This window comes from Pristiophorus japonicus, chromosome 6 (genome assembly GCF_044704955.1).
Source record: "Pristiophorus japonicus isolate sPriJap1 chromosome 6, sPriJap1.hap1, whole genome shotgun sequence".
Classification (NCBI taxonomy): domain Eukaryota; kingdom Metazoa; phylum Chordata; class Chondrichthyes; family Pristiophoridae; genus Pristiophorus; species Pristiophorus japonicus.
In genome coordinates this window covers 8,241,397-8,261,819 of record NC_091982.1, presented here as the reverse complement: position 1 = coordinate 8,261,819, position 20,423 = coordinate 8,241,397, and the positions used below count along the sequence as shown (strand labels likewise).

The 20,423-nt window shown below is 48.2% G+C and overlaps 1 protein-coding gene across 1 annotated transcript in view; it reads right to left on the bottom strand.

Moving 5' to 3' along the window:
• The window catches only part of frmpd3 (FERM and PDZ domain containing 3), a 252,699-nt gene that overhangs the window by 210,450 nt on the left and 21,826 nt on the right, over window positions 1–20,423 (bottom strand). The window contains exon 3 of the mRNA XM_070882527.1: window positions 11,087–11,189. Coding sequence (XP_070738628.1) covers window positions 11,087–11,189 — 103 coding nt within the window. The remainder of the gene's footprint in view (window positions 1–11,086; window positions 11,190–20,423) is intronic.

The window sequence follows — 20,423 nt, the reverse complement described above, 5'->3', positions numbered from 1 at the left end:
TATACTCTAAACCCTTTGAAATGCTTGCTGTACCTGCAGGTTAACTTCCTGTGATTCATGTACAAGGACACCCAGGCCCCTCGGAATTCAAACATTTCCCAGTCTCTCACCAAGCAACAAATATTCAGCTTTTTTGTTTTTCCTACCAAAGTGGATGGGGCCGAAGTTGCCCCTTTCTTTAAGAGCCATGACCGCCTCAAAAGAGGTGGCCATAGGTCGGTAAGGACTCTCCGCCTCGTCAGTGCAGAATCCAGCAACATTTAATAAATTGCCCTACCTGATTTTCCCGACGGGTGATCGTCACTGCACCGCCCGTGTTCCCACTGACCGGCGGGACCTCCTTTCTGACCCCTGTGAGCAATTGCCCCACGGGAAAATGCCCCGCGGGAGCGGAGTGGCCGCCAGTTAGTGCCCCTGACAGCTTACCCTCTGCGGGAAGCTGTGTGTGCCTGGGTGGTGCTTCTGCCCTTAAAGGGGAGGGCGCACTGCCAGCACCTCCATTTTATTTTATCTGTCGGCCGATTCCGAGGTCGGCCCGACAATGGTGGACACGGGTTCGGCCGGGCCAGCAACAAGCAGCCCGGCATCCCCTCTTGGGTGCCAGGCTGCTGGCTCGGCCGAAACCCTCCCTGGTGGCCGAGTGGGCCGAACTAAACTACATGCAGAGCTCGCAGTGGCCCTCCCCTTTAACTCAAACGTCTGTGACCTCTTCGATTGCGTTGCAGACCAAGGACAATGAGCCTTTTTCCAGCTTGAAACCACCTGCCAATAGCAACCAGCATGATTTGCTGCCAAAATAGCATTGCCCCTATTGAACTATCTTGCCGACCTTGAGAACAAAGGGTTAAATGTCGTCAAAGTGCCGCTTTAAAGTGTCCACTCACGCAGCGTTCTGCGTGCAACCGTGGCAGTCACTGACAACTGTGACATGAGATTATCGAGCATCCCTTTAAATACGATGCCAATTCTGCCCGCTGCACTCTGGGACGGTCTGTTTTTTTTGGTCAGGTCCTGGGGCGGGTACTAAATCAGGCGTTATCGCTGAAAGTTCCACCCAGGGCGCTAGCGCAGCATTGCTCGATGATTGACCTCACCCTGAAGGTCAAAATGGAGGTCTGGGCGGTATGTTTTTGCGCCGTTGCAAAACCATTGCCAAAACTTCCGCCCGGGCACTAACTCTTGGACGTCCCATTTAACGCCCAGAAACACTTTTTTTCCGCCCTGCCGAGGTGCAAACTTTTGAAAATCAAGCCCGTAGTGTCCAACCCATCAGCTAAAGGAAGGCGAGGACTGCTGGGTCCAGAAAGTAAGTAATACATAATTTTATACACCTCAATAAAGTCTCCACTCAACCTCCTCTGTTCCAAAGAAAACAACCCCAGCCTATCCAATCTTTCCCCATCGCTAAAATTCTTCAGTCCAGGCAACATCCTTGTAAATCTCCTCTATATCCTCTCTCGTACAATCACAACTTTCCTGCAATGTGGTGCAGTTACAGTCGCTCATTTAAATATTATATTGAGGCTGGTGTGTCTCATGGTGAACCACCATTTCAAATTTAACTGTGGCTGGTCGGATTTCCTGGGCTTCGGGGAACCCATCAGCTGAAGGAAGGCGAGGGCTGCTGGATCCAGAAGGTAAGTGCTTCACCCCTGCCCACACCCGAGACCTCCAACGCCCCCCCCTCCCCCCGCAAAAGGCAAATGATCCCCCTAAAGGTCTTCAATCCACCACCGAATCCTCCGATTCCCTCCTACAGTCCTCCGATAACCTCCAGGCCTCCAATCCCCATCCCCCGCGGCCCCCCCCCCCACCCCCGAGGCCTCCGATCTTCCCCTGACCTCGCCCACTCCTCAAGGTCTCCGATCCACCCTCTGGCTCATGATCACCTTCCCGGCCTCTCTCCTCCAGTCCCGATGCTCCCGGCCCACAAATACCCTCAATGCTTCTCTAGCTCCCGAGTCCCAAACATCCTCACTCCACTCCACCCACGCTCCCCACCCCCCCCCCCCCCCGATCCCTCCCTCCCCCTCCTCTCTGTGGTCATCTGGCTGACTGCAGGTGGGAAAAATAGCTTTCAAATACTAATCAGGCACTGCCATTATATTCGGCCAGGGACTGCAGGAAAACCATTCTCCTGGGTTTCCCGACTGCTTCCTACCGTTCCCCCCCGCCCTTGCTCCCGGACCGGCCTCCAGTTTAAAATTCTGGCCTATGATACAGCTGTATATAGCTCTGGTTAGACCCCACCTGGAGAACTGCATCCAGTTCTGGACAACACATCTCTGGAAGGATAAGAAATTAAGAATTAGGAGCAGGAGTAGGCCATTCGCCCCCTCGAGCCTGTTCCGCCAATCAATAAGATCATCGCTGCTCTTCTGCCTCAACTCCACTTTCCTGTACTGTCCCCATATATCATGATCCCTTGATATTCAAAAAATCTATCGATCTCTGCCTTGAATATACTCAAATACTGAGCCTCCACAGCCCTCTGGGGTAGAGGACAACAAAGATTCACCACCCTCTGAGTGAAGATATTTCTCCTCATCTCAGTCCGAAATGGCAGGCCCCTTATTCTGAGACTGTGACCCCTGGCTACTTCAGACTCCTCAGCCAAGGGAAACATCCTCCCTGCATCTACCCTGTCCAGCACTGTAAGAATTTTGTATGTTGCATTGAAATCACCTCTCATCCTTCTAGAAACATAGAAACATAGAAAATAGGTGCAGGAGCAGGCCATTCAGCCCTTCTAGCCTGCACCGCCATTCAATGAGTTCATGGCTGAACATGCAACTTCAGTACCCCATTCCTGCTTTCTCGCCATACCCCTTGATCCCCCGAGTAGTAAGGACTTCATCTAACTCCCTTTTGAATATATTTAGTGAATTGGCCTCAACTACTTTCTGTTGTAGAGAATTCCACAGGTTCACCACTCTCTGGGTGAAGAAGTTTCTCCTCATCTCAGTCCGAAATGGCAGGCCCCTTATTCTGAGACTGTGACCCCTGGCTACTTCAGACTCCTCAGCCAAGGGAAACATCCTCCCTGCATCTACCCTGTCTAGCACTGTAAGAATTTTGTATGTTGCAATGAAATCACCTCTCACCCTTCTAAACTCTAGAAAATATAGGCCTAGTCTGCTAAATCTCTCCTCATAGAACAATCTCCCCATTACAGGAATCAGTCTGGTGAACCTTCGTTGCATTCCCTCTAATATGTCCTTACTATACAGTACAAATGCACACGAGGCCCGTACTTGAGAGAAGGTCAATCTGTGACCAGTCCTTTATTCGCCAGCACTGAAGTGAAGAAGGTGGGTGGAGCTTCCCCTTTTATACCTGAAAGTCCAGGTTAGGAGTGTCTCCCACAAGTTCACCACCATGTGGTCAATGTTCTCAAGGTGTACAACTTAGGTCAGTTTATACATGGGTTACAATGACAGTGGAATACATGACATCACCTCCCCCCCCAAAATCTTATTGGGATCACAGGTTAAGTCTCTCTGGTGGTTTACGCTCCCTTGTAGAGCGCCTGAGTTGGGGCTCCAGTTGTTGGACGCTGGCCTTAGTGTCTGCGGTTTGCGGTGCCTCAGGCCTGTCCGGACTGCCCACAGTGACTGGGCTCTCCTCCACTTGATTCCGGTGTTCGGTCACCTGTGGTGGAGTGAACTCTACATCGTGTTCTTCCTCTGCTTCTTCTATGGGGTTGCTGAACCTCCTTTTTGTTTGATCCACATGTTTGCGGCAGATTTGTCCATTGGTAAGTTTAACTACTAGAATCCTATTCCCCTCTTTGGCAATCACAGTGCTTGTGAGCCATTGGGCCCTGCAGCGTAGTTTAGGACAAAGAGAGGGTCATTGTCATCAATACATCGCGCCCTCGCATTCCTGTCATGGTAGTCACATTGTGACCGGTGCCTGCTCTCAACAATTTCTTTCACGGTGGGGTGTATAAGGGATAACCTGGTTTTGAGCGTCCTTTTCATTAGCAGCTCTGCGGGTGGAACCCCTGTGAGCGAGTGTGGTCGGGATCTATTGGCCAACAGGAGGCGTGATAAGCGGCTTTGTAGGGAGCCCCCTTGGATTCTGAGCATACCCTGTTTGATTATCTGCACTGCTCGTGCTGCCTAGCCGTTTGAGGCCGGCTTGAACAGTGCCATTCTGACATGGTTGATACCATTTCCTACCATGAAGTCCTGGAATTCAATGTTTGTAAAGCACGGGCCATTGTCGCTGACCAAGACATCCGGTAGACCATGGGTGGCGAACATTGCCCGTAGACTTTCTACCGTGGCAGAGGATGTGCTTGAATTGAGAATGTCACACTTAATCCATTTGGATTAGGCGTCTACTACAACCAAAAACATTTTTCCCATGAAAGGACCTGTGTAGTCTACATGGATGCGTGACCATGGCTTGGCGAGCCAGGACCAGGGGCTAAGGGGAGCTTCCCTGGGTGCATTGCCCAGCTGGGCATACGTGTTGCACCTGCAAACACAAAGTTCCAGGTCTGCATCTATCCCTGGCCACCAAATGTGTGACCTGGCAATTGCCTACATCATGACAATGCCCGGGTGCTCATTGTGAAGTTCTCTGATGAACACTTCTCTGCCCATCTGGGGCATGACTACTCAGTTTCCCCATAGTAGGCAATCGGCCTGAATCGAGAGTTCATCCTTGCGCCTGTGAAACGGTTTAAATTCCTCAGGGCATGCCCCGTACATGGCTGCCCAGTCCCCATTCAGGACACATTTCTTGACTAAAGACAGTAGTGGGTCTCTAGTTGTCCAGACTTTGATCTGACGGGCTGTCACGGGTGAGCCTTCGCTTTCAAAAGTTTCAACAGCCATGACCATCTCAGCAGCATGCTCGGTTGCCCCCTCGGTGGTGGCTAGTGGGAGCCTGCTGAGTGAATCGGCGCAGTTTTCAGTGCCCGGTCTGTGCCGAATTGTATAGTCATAGGCGGCTAACGTGAGTGCCCACCACTGTATGCGGGCCGACGCATTTGCATTTATGGCCTTGTTGTTGGCCAAAAGGGACTTTTGGGGTTTGTGATCTGTTTCCAGCTCAAATTTCCTGCCAAAGAGGTACTGGTGCATTTTTTTTACTGCATATACAAATGCAAGCGCTTCCTTTTCTATCATCCCGTAGCCCCTTTCTGCCTGGGACAGACTTCTGGAGGCATAAGCTACCGGCTGTAACTGACCATTGGCATTGACATGCTGCAACACACACCCGACACCATAGGACGACTCATCGCACGTTAAAACAAGTTTCTTACATGGGTCATACAGCGTTAACAGATTGTTGGAACATAACAAATTGAATGCTCTATCAAAAGCCCTTTCCTGGCTGTCCCCCCAGACCCATTCACGACCTTTGCGTAGGAGCATGTGTAGTGGCTCTAGCAGCGTGCTCAATTTGGGAAGAAAGTTCCCAAAATAGTTCAGGAGCCCCATGAACGAACGCAGCTCCGTCGTGTTACGGGGTCTGGGTGCTCTCTGGTTCGTTTCCGTTTTGGACGCAGTAGGGCTGATCCTGTCTGCTGCTACCCTCATCCCCAGGAATTCTACCTCTGGAGGTAGGAAGACGCACTTCGCCTTTTTCAGTCGCAGCCCTACCCGGTCCAGTCTGCGTAGCACCTCCTCCAGGTTGTGGAGGTGTTCTTCAGTATCACAACCCGTGATAAGGTTGTCGTCTTGAAAAACCACCGTCCCTGGAATCGACTTGAGGAGGCTTTCCATGTTTCGTTGAAAGATCGCGGCGGCCGAGCGAATCTGTTGTACTCAAACAATCCCTTGTGTGTCGTGATGGTGGTCAGCTTCTTCTACTCGCTCGCTAGCTCCTGGGTCATGTAAGCTGAGGTCAGGTCCAATTTTGAAAAAAGTTTGCCACCGGATAGCAAAGAGATCTTCCGCTCTTCGGAGTGACATCCGATTGATGGTGGCCTTGTAATTACCACATATCCTGACCGACCCATCTGCCTTGAGCACCGGCACAATCGGGCTCGCCCAGTCACTGAATTCGACTGGCGAGATGATGCCTTCCCTCAGCAGGCGGTCCAATTCGCCTTCTATCTTTTCCCGCATCACGTACGGCACCGCTCTGGCCTTGTGGTGTACTGGCCTGGCGTCCGGGTTTATGTGAATCACTACCTTGGTCCCCATGGAAGTGCCAATGCCGGGTTGAAATTGTGAGTCAAATTTGTCCAGGACCTGTGAGCATGATATTCGCTCCACAGAAGAAATTGCATTAATATCACCCCATTTCCAGTTCATGACAGCAAGCCAACTCCTCCCCATTAGTGCGGGACCGTCCCCCGGGACAATCCAGAGTGGCAACCTGTTCTCCGAATCTTTGTGGGTCACCACTACCATGGCGCTGCCTAGCATTGGAATGATCTCCCTTGTATATGTCGGTAGCTGTGCGTCAGTCGGCAATAATTTTGGCCTCCTGGCCTTGGACGCCCACAACTTGTCGAACTGTTTGATACTCATCAGGGACTGGCTGGCCCCCGCGTCTAGCTCTATTGATACTGGGATGCCATTGAGGAGCACTTTCATCATTATCGGTGGCGTCCTGGTGTATGAACTGTATATGTGCTCCACATGAACTCGCTGAACTTCAGCTTCCAGCGATTTCCCCCAGTGTCCATTTGGCCTCGTAGGGCTTACATCGGGCCCGTCCTCCTCGTACATCAACCTGGCTGCAGGCTTCCTGCACATACGCGCCAAGTGACCGCTGATGTTGCAGTTTCTGTAGGTATAATGCTGATACCTGCAAGCTCTGGCTGTGTGTTTGCCTCCACACCTCCAACATGAGCCGTTGTTGGAAACAAAAGGTCCATTACCAGTCAATCATCTCTGACTGTCTCTCTAACTGTCCTTAAGCGCACCATTGACAGGTGTTGATGGCCCCATTACTGGCCACATTGTACCTTGCGATGGCATGAATCGCCGTTCAGCTAGCCATTGTCTCTGTTGAATTCCCTCTTTGGGTTCGACTACATGCTCGGGCATGTCCGATTGCCCCTGTCTGCCTGGAGAACTGTGTGCCGCATTAATAATGTTGACTCCCTGTCCATTTGCTGCATTTAAACCAAGATTTTTGTCAAACATCATTCTGGTCTCTTCCTCCCCTGAGATAAATGTCTGGGCCATCAAAGCCGCCGTTTCCAGGGTCAAGTCTTTGGTCTCAATCAGTTTCCTGAAAACCCCAGCGTGCCCGATGCCCTCAATAAAAAAATCTCGCAGCATCTCCGCACTGCATGCATCTGGGAACTTACATAGGCTCGCCAGTCGCCGGAGGTCTGCCACGAAGTCTGGAACGCTTTGCGCTTCTCACCGCCGGTGCGTGTAAAACCGGTGTCTCGCCATGTGCATGTTGCTCACCGATTTAAAGTGTTCCCCGATCAACTTACCGAGCTCTTCAAAAATCTTGTCCGCCGGCTTCTCTGGCGCTAGAAGGTCCTTCATCAGGGAGTACGTCCTGGATCCACAAACCGTCAGGAGATGAACCCTGCGTTTGTCGGCCGAATCCTGTCCCAGCCATTCCTCCGTGATGAAACTTTGTTGTGGTCTCTCAATAAAATCGTCCCAATCATCACCAACACAGTACCTCTCGTCTGTGCTGCTAGTGGCCATGCTCGCGTGGTTTAAATCCCAGTTTTTTGTCGCCAATAATATGTCCTTACTATACAGTACAAATGCACACGAGGCCCATACTTGAGAGAAGGTCACTCTGTGACCAGTCCTTTATTCGCCAGCACTGAAGTGATGAAGGTGGGTGGAGTTTCCCCTTTTATACCTGTAAGTCCAGGTTAGGAGTGTCTCCCACAAGTTCACCATCTAGTGGTCAGTGTTCTCACGGTGTACAACTTAGGTCAGTTTCTACATGGGTTACAATGACAGTGGAATACATGACACCCTCTATGGCAAGTATATCCTTCCTTCGGTCAGCTATGATCTTATTGAATGGCCTAATCCTGCTCCTATTTCTTATGTTCTTATGTTCTTAAGGAGACCAAAATTAGGGCTCATGGTCTCACCGGACCCTATATAATTGCAATCAGATGTTTTTACTCTTTATACTCAAATTCTCTTGTAATAAAGGCCAAAATACCATTTGCTTTCTTAAATGCTTGCTGTACCTGCATGTTAACTTTCAGTGATTCGTGTACAAAGACACCAACATTTCCTAATCTGTCACCATTTAAAAAATATTCTGCTTTTCTATTTTTCCTACCAAAGTGGATAACTTCACATTTCTCTGTATTTATATTCTATTTGCCATGTTCTTGCCCACTCACTTAGCCTGTCTATATCCCCTTGATGCCTCTTTGCATCCTCCTCACAACTTACATTCCCACCTAGCTTTGTATCATCAGCAAACTTGTATATATTACATTTGGTCGCCTCATCCAAATCATTGATATAGATTGTGAACAGCTGGGGCCCAAGCACCGATCCTTGCAGTACCCCACCCCCCTCACTAGTTACAGCCTGCCAACACGGAAATGACTTTTTTTCCCGTTCACCAATCCTCAATCCATGGTAGTATATTACCACTAATCCCATGAGCCCTAATTTTGTTTAATAACCTCTTGTTATTGAATGCCCTCTGAAAATCCAAATACAGCACATCCACTGGTCTCCCCTTATCTATTCTACTAGTTACAACCTCAAAACACTCGAACAGATTTGTCAAATTAAATCCGTGTTGTCTCTGCCCAATCCTATTATTGGATATATTGGCCTTGAAGGAAGTGCAGAATGATACTGGGGCTAAAAGAGTTAAATTATGAGGGCAGGTTACATAGATTAGTATTCACTTAAATATGGAAGATTACGGGGCGATCTACATGAATTGTTTATGGTTAAAGGAGTTGATAGAGTAGATAGGGAGAAGCTATTTTCTCTGGCGGTGGAGTCTAGAACAAGGGGGCATAACCTTAAAATTAGAACTTGGTTGTTAGGGGTTTTGTCAGAAAGCATTTCTTCATACAAAGAGTAGTGGGAATCTGGAACTCTCTCCCCAAAAAGCTGTTGAGGCTAGGTCAATTGAAAAATGTAAAACTGAGATTGATAAAGTTACCCCCTCGCCCAATCCTTTCCTGTCCGTCACGGGTGGGGATGGGGTTAAACAGAGACCAGTGAATCACAGTATTGGAGACGCATTGAAAATGATTGGCTCAGATACAATGCTGCAGTTATGAACACAATAAATTTATTTGATCTTTCAGATATCATAAAGCTATCACTTCTTTATTTAAGCACAAAAGGTAGCACCAGTTTGCCACAAGGATAGTTTTGTGATTCAATCCTGTTTTGTTTGAATGTAGAGATACTATAATCAACTTTGTATATGTTCTATTCAAGCCATATGTCTCAACGTGGAGTGCCCTGTAAGATACTGTGGGTGAACTCCTGATGCCTCTACCTGTCCATTTGTCATCCACTGCTGTTTTGGTTCTTGGTTTTCTTGTTCTTCCATGGTTCATAGTTGCTCTTCACTCAAGTACACACTGAACCCTTTGTCTATACTAATCGTGTGCAGCATATTTCACTTATAGCATATTATAAGCTATTCTCTGATCAATCCAGACAGTGGAAGCACTGCCTGAGCATTCCAAATGTTTGCTTAAAGTGTATCTTAGTTCAGATATTTCCATCATTGCATTTGCACTGGTGCACATTGTATAGGGTGTGCATGTCACAAGCCAAGTTTTCACATTTCCAAAAACAAATACAATAATGTCCTTATGCAAACAAGGATGCTCACTGAGGAAATGCTTGCAGTGTCCATTCAGTGTTTCAGGTGTTTGAATTGTTCATGATTTTCCCTACAATTTTCTAATATTGCTAAGTAGCCTTATCTATTGGAGCGTTCAGTGATATTGGACTGCCTTTAAATGTAAATGTCATGCATGCTAGCTGGGAAGCATGCAGTGATGGGCATAACATTTTGCTGGTGATCACATACCATTTACACATTGATGAAATAGAAGCCTTTCTTATTCTGGTATATTCTAAGGTTGCTGGTCAGTGCACAAATGAGTGCATGGGTGCAGTCAATTATACCTTATACCTTGGGAAAGACAGCACTTCTAAAAAAAAAAAATAATATTGTCTTTCAAGCCCAAGACTATTGGTCATTGCTGAACTTGATAGCTCTTTATGCATGGGGAAATTGTACATCAAAGACATCCTAATGTGAATGACATAGCAGATGACCTGTGTAATCTCCTATAGATGCCAGAGGTAGTGATCTTCATTGTAACACAACTGCAGTGCTAATGGCTGATTGACCCTGCAAACAGATTTTGTTGCACCATTTGGCACAACTCTGTCACATCAACCCTTGTGAATCTGAGCCTCATCACACACTGTTTCTCTGTGAGATCAAGGAAGCTGCTTTTGTCATGATCCCTGGGGCAGTGCAGATTTGTTGGGAAACTAATCACATAGAACACAAACTACCCCAAGCCAGTGACTCACTGAGGCAGCCGTGACAATTTTCAAAAATCTGCTGGTACCTGCTACTGTTTCAGTTCCGTTGTTAAATTAACTCAAGCTCAGAGTGAGAGCTAATTCCTACCTAATTATCACCACTCAGCAGAAAAATGCATGGCTTTTTTGTGTGGTATAATTAACAAGGCCTTAACACGCAAATGTTTATTTACATTTTCATTAGCGTTTATACTCAGTATTGGAAAATGGCACAAAACAAGATAACTTTAATACCATCATCAGACTCTGCTGCTACACTTTACCTGGTTTTCCACACTGTTTAGCACACTATTCCATGGTCGCCAACTTTAACACCCAATTGATAAACAGCCATTTGTTTTATGATTTACTGAAAACAAATTTATTTTTTTCTCTTGGTGCATAAATGCTACTGAAGATCTCAAAGGTTTAACAGTCCAGTTTAAAATCATCAATGTCTTTCAAAAAAATTACATAAAATATTGTGTGAGGTTAGATAGTTTAGCCCCTATTCCCAGAGATCCGATTATTGGAGGTAAAAGTTGATTTATATAAATGCAAGTGGTTGTTGTTGTTAACTGGCTGAACAAACAAATGATTACCTTACAAGGTCTATGACTCTTTCCCTCGGGGCAGTGCTGACGCCCTCATCATTTATGGCTAGAATCTGATCGCCTGGTATGAGTCTGCCCTCCGATGGACCGCCTAACAGAGAAATACAGACATTTACTCCAAACAGAAATTGGGTTGATCCCTGATGAAAATAGTTAAATAAGTAAAGGCGCTTTCTAACAAAAAAAATGTACAGGCTCCTATGATCCTGCGAGGATTCTTGCCTTGAAATATTACGCTATAATCAAATGACATAGGTTTTGAAATTCCATTGTGCGATTTTAGGGTCACGCCTAATGGGGTAACTTTGATTTTGTGCGATAATGTATAATGGACGATAGCAAATGAGCAGCCCATTTTACATCTCTCCTGATTTTTATTTCCATTGAAGATAATTAGGAAGGCAAAGAGCAAACATGAGATTATAAATATCAAAGAATATGAAAAGAAACAGTCAATAACTTGAGAGGCACATAAGTAACAACAGGAGAATTAAGATGGGGCTAGGATGACTAAGGGATGAACAAGATAAACTCACAGGAGATGATATTGAAATAGCAGGGATACAGAACAGATACTTTGCTTCAATTTACAATACTAGAGGTCACGAGGGATATTACAACCATCAAGATAGAAAGAAAGGAGATACTAGATAAACTAGCCAACGTAAGGAGGACAAAACACGGGGTCAGCTGGATTGCACCCATGGATACTCAAAGAAATTAATGAGGAGCTAGCAGAGGCATTAGTATCCATATATAAAAGTTTAATAGAAAAAGGAATAGTGCCAGATGACTGGCAGACAGCAAATATAATTCCTATCTTCAAGAAGGGAGATAGAACTAATCCAGAGTACTATTTTTTAAAAGTTCATTCCTGGGATGTGGGCGTCGCTGGCAAGGCCAGCATTTATTGCCCATCTCTAATTGCCCCTGAGACGATGGTGATGAGCCGCCTTCTTGAACCGCTCTAGTCCTTGTGGTGAAGGTTTTCCCACAGAGCTGTTAGGGATTTTGACCCAGCGACGATGAAGAAACGACGATATACTGCCAAGTAAGGATGGTGTGTGACTTGGAGGGGAACTTGCAGGTGGTGGTGTTCCCATGCGCCCGCTGCCCTTGTCCTTCTAGATGGTAGAGGTCGCGGGTTTGGGAGGTGCTGCCGAAGAAGCCTTGGCGAGTTTCGACCTATAGATCAGGTTGCTCAATATCAGTGGCAGGAAAGATACGAGAATCTTTGCTAAAAGATGAGATAAAACATTTTGAGACAGAGGGGTTGAAATTGGCTATCACCCCGGTTGGGGGTTGTAACCTCTCCTGGGCTGGATATTCTGCGGCTGGCGCAAAAGTCCCGACCCGGAAGCGAAATTGTGGTTACCGTCCCTCACAGGAAGAGGAACGTAATGTCACACATTCCACTTGCTTTTGTAGTGGGATCGGGGGCGCTACGCAAATGCATCGCGGAGCGCTACACGGCCTCTCCGCGTAGCACTGATGCGTTTCAACGCCCTTCCCCTTCCATTAAAGGGGAGGGATGCTGTGAGTTCTGCAGGCCTGTTGGTGGTCCCCACTGGGCCACCAGGGCGAAGGGGTGCTGTGGCCGGAGCCCGGCACCGAAACGGAATGTTGGGACGCACGATCACGGCGCGGACTCCGTGACAGTGTTGCATAGTGCACATCTCCTTTAACTATTGCCCTGCGTGAGGCTGGTGTGGGCAACTCCTGTGGTGGCCTCATTGGGCGCTGGCAATTTCCACCGCGGGGCGAAAAGGGGTCACCGTGCACACCGATGACGTCATCATCGCCGCTCACCAGCACAATTTTGTGGGAGCTGGCCCCGCTCCACCCCCGCCAGACAAAAACACCACGGTGCTAACGGCAGGTGCACAATAGGGGAATTTTGGCCCGAGAGAATATAATAAAAAATAGTCAGCATGGATTTTTAACGATCACGACCGAGTGGAAACCATGTTTGGAGGAGTGGGGCGGTGCGGGGCTGTGTGTGGAGGGTTGCAGTTAAAATAACGAGTATCAATCAATGATCTCTCTAAATTGTCTTTGTTGTGCATGGTCTTTTTATTTCATTGCGGGTCCCTTTAAATTTCCGGAATGATTATATGCACGAACATTTTCATATCCTGCGCATGTGCACATTCGGCCCTATCCCTTTATGTGCATGCGTGCCCGATCCTCTTCTGCGCATGCACGGGTCACCGAGATTCGGGCGCGCATGGGCGATGCCCCATGGATGTGGCTCAGTACAGAGAGGACCACGCTTTCTTCAGCTTCGTGGCTCAAGGCTCAGGAGAAGATTGGATCGAAAAGGGAGAGGGAGAGATTGGAGGGAGAGAGAGAGAGAGCTGGGGGAGGTGGAGGGGGGGACCGGAGAGAGAGAGAGGGGGGAGAGATCGGAGAGAGAGGGGGAGAGATCGATGAGAGAGAGGGAGAGAGATCGGAGACAGGGTGGGGGAGATAGGAGAGAGGGGTAGAGATCAGAGAGAGAGAAGGCGAAATGGGGAGAGATTGGAGAGGGGGGGAGAGATCGAAGAGAGGGGGAAGAGATCAGACACAGAGAGAGGGAGAGAGATCAGAGAGAGAGCGAGGGGCAGATTGGTGAGAGAGAGGGGAAGAGATTGTAGATAAAGAGAGGGGAGAGATCGGAGAGAGACAGTGGAGGAGGGGGGGAGAGATTCGAGAGAGAGGGAGGGAGAGATCGGAAGGAGGGGGGTAGAGATTAAGGGAGAGATCAGAGACAGAGAGAGGGGAAGAGATTGGAGAGGGAGAGAGAGAGAGGGAGGGGGAGATTGATGAGAGAGAGGGGGGAGAGATTGGAGATAAAGAGAGCAGAGAGATCGGAGAGAGAGGGTGGGCGGGAGGGGCGGAGAACAGCGAGAGATAGGGTCAAAAAGGGAGAGGGAGAGATCGGAGGGAGAGAGAGAGGTGGGGGTGGTGGGGGGGAGACCGGAGAGAGAGAGAAGGGGAGAGATCGATGAGAGAGAGGGGGAGAGGGGAGAGGGATCGATGAGAGAGAGGGGAGAGATTGGAGAGAGGGAGAGGGAGGGGGAGATCGGAGGGGGAGAGATCGGAGAGAGAGGGGAGAGAGATCGATGAGAGAGAGGGGAGAGATTGGAGAGAGGGAGAGGGAGGAGGAGATCGGAGAGAGGGGGAGAGATTGGAGAGAGAGTGGGGGGGGCGGGGGTGGGGGGGGGAGAGATCGGAGAGACGGGAGTGACGGGAGGTAGTATCCTCTCCGGGGCCGGACATTCTGCGCCTGGCGAGAGAGATAGAGGGAGATAGAGAGGGGGATGTTCGGAGCGATAGAGAGAGGGGGGGGAGATCAGAGAGAGGGGGAGAGATCGGAGTGATAGAAAGAGAGGGGAAGACCTGAGAGAGAGAGGGGGAAGTTCGGAGAGAGAGGGGGAATGGGGGGGGGGGGTCAGGAACTCAGTGGGGGCTGTGGGAGGAGGGAGGTAAAGAGTACAGAGAGTACAGTGGGGTGGGGAAGAATGTGATCCAGATCTAAAGGGAGGGTTAAGAGCGAGAATGTGATCCTGATGGTAAGACTGGACGAAATCCGGAAGTCACGACACTTTATATCCAATAAACCTGTTAACTATCCGTGACCCACACACGATGCCCCATCTATGGTGAGGCGGGGGGGGGGGGGGGGCGAGTGGGGGCAGAGATCAGGAACTTGTTGAGGGGAGAAGGTCATGAATCCGCGGGTGAGGAACTTGGGCAGCGGGAGCAGGTCAGGAATCCGAGGGGAGGGGGCAGTGGGGGGAAGAGGTCAGGAATTTGGGCAAGGGGATTAGGTCGGGAACTCGGGTTCGGGGCCGGGAAAGGTCTTGGGTGGGGGAGAATGACAAAAACTTGAAACGTGGGAGCAGGAATTTAGGGGAGGAGGTCAGGAACTTGGGCGGGGGGTGTGGAGTCGGTCAGGGACATGGGCTGGGGGGAAGAGGTCACGAACTTGGGCAGTGGGCGCAGTAACTTGTTTGCGTGGTGAGTGAATGTCTGAACCCATGAGAGTGAGCCCTGTCTGTCTGAGCTTTGTTCTGTCGGCAGTCAGAATGGCTCGAATTACACTTTGCAAAGTCACTGATTACATAGGCAAGGCGGTTCTAATTACACGTTCCAGAGAAACTGCTGGGTATGTCTTATCCTCCAAGGGGACCAATCAGAAATCAGGTTTTGTTATCAAGGGAACCCAATCAGAGCTTCAGATGTTGCAAACTAATGTGTCCTAAAATTTCTGCACATGCGCAGTATTTCAAATGGAAAAGTTTATGAGTGGCCTGCGCAGTACCTTGTAGATTACTGCATGGCCATGCATATGCACACAGCTTATATGGAACATTGGTGTCAATTACCCCCATCAAACCCACTTCCTTCTCATTGTTCACAGCCCTGCCCTGCCAATCACAGCCCGGATTACAACCTCCTCCTGTCCCGGTTACTGGCTCCACCTCCCCACAATCGCGGCCCAGTCCACAGCCAACACCGCCCCCCCCCGCGCCACCCTGATCACAGCCTCTCCCGTGCCCCATTCACAGCCTCTCTCCCCCCACCGCCCTGATCACAGCCTCCTCCATCCCGATCAGATCCCAGTTCACAGCTCTCCTCCCTTCAATCGGGGCCCCATTCACAGCCACCTCGATCGTAACCCCATTCACAACTCCCTCCTGCTTCCCAATCGGGGCTCCATTCACAGCCTCCCCCCATCCCTCCATATCGCAGCCCCGGTCACAGTCTTTCCCCCTCTTTGATAATTTGCTGGATTCTTTGGCCCATTATGGCCTCCCCACACCCTATAAATATCTGCTTAACCAACCATATTAAATTATTTGAAAAGTAACAGACAAGAAATAGACGAGGAATGCAATAGAAGTGGTACAGGATGTTCAGAAAATCTTCGCAAAGGTGCCACATAAGGATTCATGGCAGAGGTCAGAGGTGGAATCTGGGGCCAGTTGCAGAATGGATTGAAAAATGTCTACAAAATAGAAAATAGAGGGCAAGAGTTAAGAAATGTTGTTCTTACTCGCAGAAAGTTGGAAGTATTGTCCCGCTGTGATCTGTGCTCAGACCGCATATGTATTGTTCACCATATGTATAAATGATTTAATTCAGCACTTGGAGGCAAGATACTGGAATTTGCAAATGATACTAAATTGGAGGGTATAGCTAACAATGTTGAGGATTGTACCAAGATACAGACATAAACAGGCTTGCAGAGTAGATGGATGAAGAGCAAATAATATTCAATATAACCAAGTGTGAGGTGATTCATTTTGATAGATGGAATAAAGAGACCACTTTTTTCCTTGGAAGCTAAGAAACTACATGGGGTAGGAGAGCAAAGAGATCTGGGAATACAGATACATAAATCACTAAAAGTATCAGCATAAAGAGTGCAAACAAAGTACTGGGGTTCAATTTTAGAGGAACAGAAGACAAAAGCAGGGAGATAATGTTAAATGTATATCGAACCTTGATTGGATCACACTTGGAGTACTGTGTGCAGTTGTGGTCTCCATATTAGGATGTAGAAGCACTGGAGAAAGTGCAGGAAAGATCTACACAGCGATAACCAGAACAGAGAGAATGCGACTGTTGGGAAAGATTAAGCAAAATGGGGCTCTTTTCTCTGGAAAAGAGGAGGCCTGATAGAGGTCTCTAAAATTAAGAAGGGGTTTGATAGGGTGGACGTGGAGAAACGGTTTCCACTTGTGAGCGATAAAAATATAAGATAGCTACCAACAGATTCAATAAAGAATTTAGTAGAGATGTTATTACACAGGGAGTGATGAAAATGTGGAACTTGCTACTATATGGAATGGTTGAAGCAAATAGTATTAACACATTTGGGAGGAGGCTTGATGCATACATGAGGGACAATGGAATAGAGGGATATGGGGGCAGGGTGGGAAGAGATAATTAGAGTGGCAGGTGGCTTGTGTGGCGTTTAAACGCTGGCATTGACCAGCTGGAACGAATGACCTGTTTCTGTGCTGTAAATTCTACAAAATTCTTTGTGTGTATGGGGTGGGGAATTTTTGACATCTGCCCAAACCGGGCGTGAAGCTGGCCTGAAGCCAGGAGGTCAAAACCATTTCCAGGTTTGGACAATCATGTCAATGCAGCTGGCACACTATGGGTGCCAAACAGGTGCCCCGCTGCAGCTCGCAGTTTATGGGAGAGCGGGGATTCAGCTAGATCCTATGCTGAACCGACTAGCAGATCGGGCCTGAGGAAATGGAACCAATCCCAGAAAGAGTGAGCTTGGGCTGGTTGCGGGCTGCCGTCTTCTTGTGGATCCAGGAGGAGTAATTGTATTCCTACTGGTCCCACCAAAAAAAGAAGGAAAAAAGGTTTGGGACCCTTTTGCGGAACGTCCACAAACGATCCATTTAAAGACGACTGGTTAGGCCACTCACCTCCTGGCACAGTTGAGCAGACTGTGCCTGACGCATACCCTATCCATTTGTACATCAAAATTGCAATCCGGCTTGGGTAAGACCCTGATTTGCTTATTTTAACAGCCTCCAGCCCAAAAACACGCGGGCATGCTGCTCGCCCATTTATAGGCCCATCTGAAAATTACATCAAGCAGATTTTGGGTGTCCACAGGGCAGTCGAGATTCCTTACTGCCCGATTTTCCTCTGCTGAGCACCCATTTATCAGGCGGGAAACGGGCGCTTAGCAGATGAAAATGACCCCCGCTGTGTCTGGAGTTCGATGCCTGGAATGCTATGTCTGACATGTGATGGATGTTCCTAAACCTTTAGCTGCCTGAATTTTCATATTAATAGATAGACTTTTTGGTCAGATATTTAATCACTATGGATATATTTCTTTCTTCACTAACATTAACAAAAAAAATTGCCATGAGCACAAAGCAAGAAAATCTTTTTTATATTTGTGTTACCCTTTTTACTAATATTAATGAATGGAAGGAAATATACCCTGAAGTGTTAAACTTGACTGTATATGTGTTTGGCTCTCATCAGTCAGTAGAATGTGCATTCAAACATAAACAACAACTGCAACTTGCATTTATATAGCATCGTTAACGTAGAAAAACATCCCAAGGCGTTTCACGGAGGTGCAATCAGAAATAAATGGTCACTGAGTGAAAGGAGGAGATATTAGGAGGTGAGTTTTAAGGAGGATCTTAAAGGGAGAAACGGAGGTGGAGGGATGGAGGGGTTGACTGTGTTAAAGGCTGTTGAGGAGAGATAGTGCACCATGGTCACCGAGGGTGTCAATTGTGACTTTAATTAGGGCTGTTTGGTGCTGTGGCAGGTGTGGAAACTTGCATGGCGAGATTGACATATGGAGGTGCAGGAAAGATGGGCATAGATTTGGGGGGCGACAACACATAAATGAATTCTTATAAAGGGGGAATTTTTATCCTTGTATTTGGGATGTGATTTGCTTGGAGGTTTGGATAATGGCAGTTAACAGAAAGTAATTTTGTACATTTGAATTCTGGAATGATTAGGGCTTTGGAAAATGATGCCCTTGTACAAAAGACATTACTAAATGTCAAGGATAAAATAAAGAAAGAACTTGCATTTATATAGCACCTTTCACAATCTGAGGACATTTTTTTTGACGTGTAGTCATGAAGAGAGATGAAGAGAAATGTGGCGGCCAATCTGTGTACATCAAAGTCCCACAAACAGCAATGAGATAATGACCAGATGATCAGTTTTAGTAATGTTGGTTGAGGGATACCTGGAGAACTCTGCAGCTATTCTTCGAATAGTGTCATGAGATCTTGCGGATCCATCTGAGAGGACAGATAGTGCCTTGGCTTAAAGTCGCTTTCAAAAGACGACGGCCGTAATTTTTACCGGGTCCGGGGCAGGGGGGAAGGGGGAGAGCGACGCACAGTGGGTTGCCATCACAAACCTTTCATCAGCACGGTCTCCAATGTGCGCTTAACTGAATTAGATCAACTGAATGAGTCATGCGGTTTCCTCAGTCAATTAACTGGAACGGGTCTGATGATGGCCGATGACTCGCCTTCAGCTCAGATATTTAAAGGAGCCTTGCACACATCACAATTGTAGGTTGTTGTAGGAGGTGGTTGGGAGAGGTGCCGATGCTTATCCATCCAAGACACTTACTGGTGAGGGTGCAATGAAGGATGCAGTCGCAGGGCAGAAGGCTGTGCCCAGGTTTTCAGATTCCTCCCGGGAAGTCCTGCTCCAGGGAGTCAGAGCAGGGAGGGGGATCCAATTCTCTGGTAACGGTAGGAAGAGACCAGCCAGTGATACCAAGAAGGCATGGCTGGAGATCGCCCAAGAAGTCAGCAGCAGGGGTTTAGTGAGCCGCTCCTGGATACAGTGTCGGAAGAGATTTACTAATCTCACGAGTACAATGCCGCATTCAACTACATTCTGATGTGCGTGCCACCCCAACCCCATCACTCTGCCTTCCGAAGCCTACTCTTGCATGTCACTCCTCACACCAACCTACCTTGCAGGTCCACCAATCGCTCACTGTCTATGCACCTGCTCACTTCCCCATCAGACTAACCACCACTGACACTCACCCTCAGCCTAATACAATCATAGCAAGTATCGCCACAGAAGGAGGCCATTTGACAATGTCATGCCTCTCCCTCATAGTCACCCTTGTGACAGATGTAGCCCATCCATCCCTTACACTTATTCCATCACACTCACTCAAAGTTCTCTTCTTTCCCTCCTTGCAGGAGAAGAGAGTGCAGAACAACAGAGAGAGAGGCAAAGAACCGGAGGTGGCCCTCCAATATACATGACTTTGATGCCAGCAGAGGAGGTGCTGGAATTAAGTGGAGTGGCAGAGCTGCTGGTGGTGGGAGACAGAGAAAGGTGAACCTCTCAGCAACCTGGTGACAGAATTAAATATCCCACATGGCATACAACAGTCACTCCTGGTGACTGGTGTCAGCAGCCAGTGAAATATCATGGTGTGCATAATCGTAACATTACACATTCTTATCATAGGAGTTCTAATTCATGTCTTTACTCTCCACAGTGAGACCCTGCACCTGTGGGAAGCCAGCCAGAGCCACAAAGCTGAGCACCTGCTCAGTCAGGTTGGTTTCATCAGTGGCAAAGCCATACATAAGCGGCTGACTTGTGAAACATGGCATCGGTCACCTGGGTGATGTATCTGTGGGCGGCTGACTGCGAGATGCTGCAAATGTCTGCTGCAGATCCCTGGAAGGAGCCTGAGGTGAAGAAGTTGAGGGCGCTGGTGACATTGACAGCCATTGGTAAGGCGTGTCCACCAGGTCCTCTCGGCAGCAGAACTTTATCCAGCAAGCTA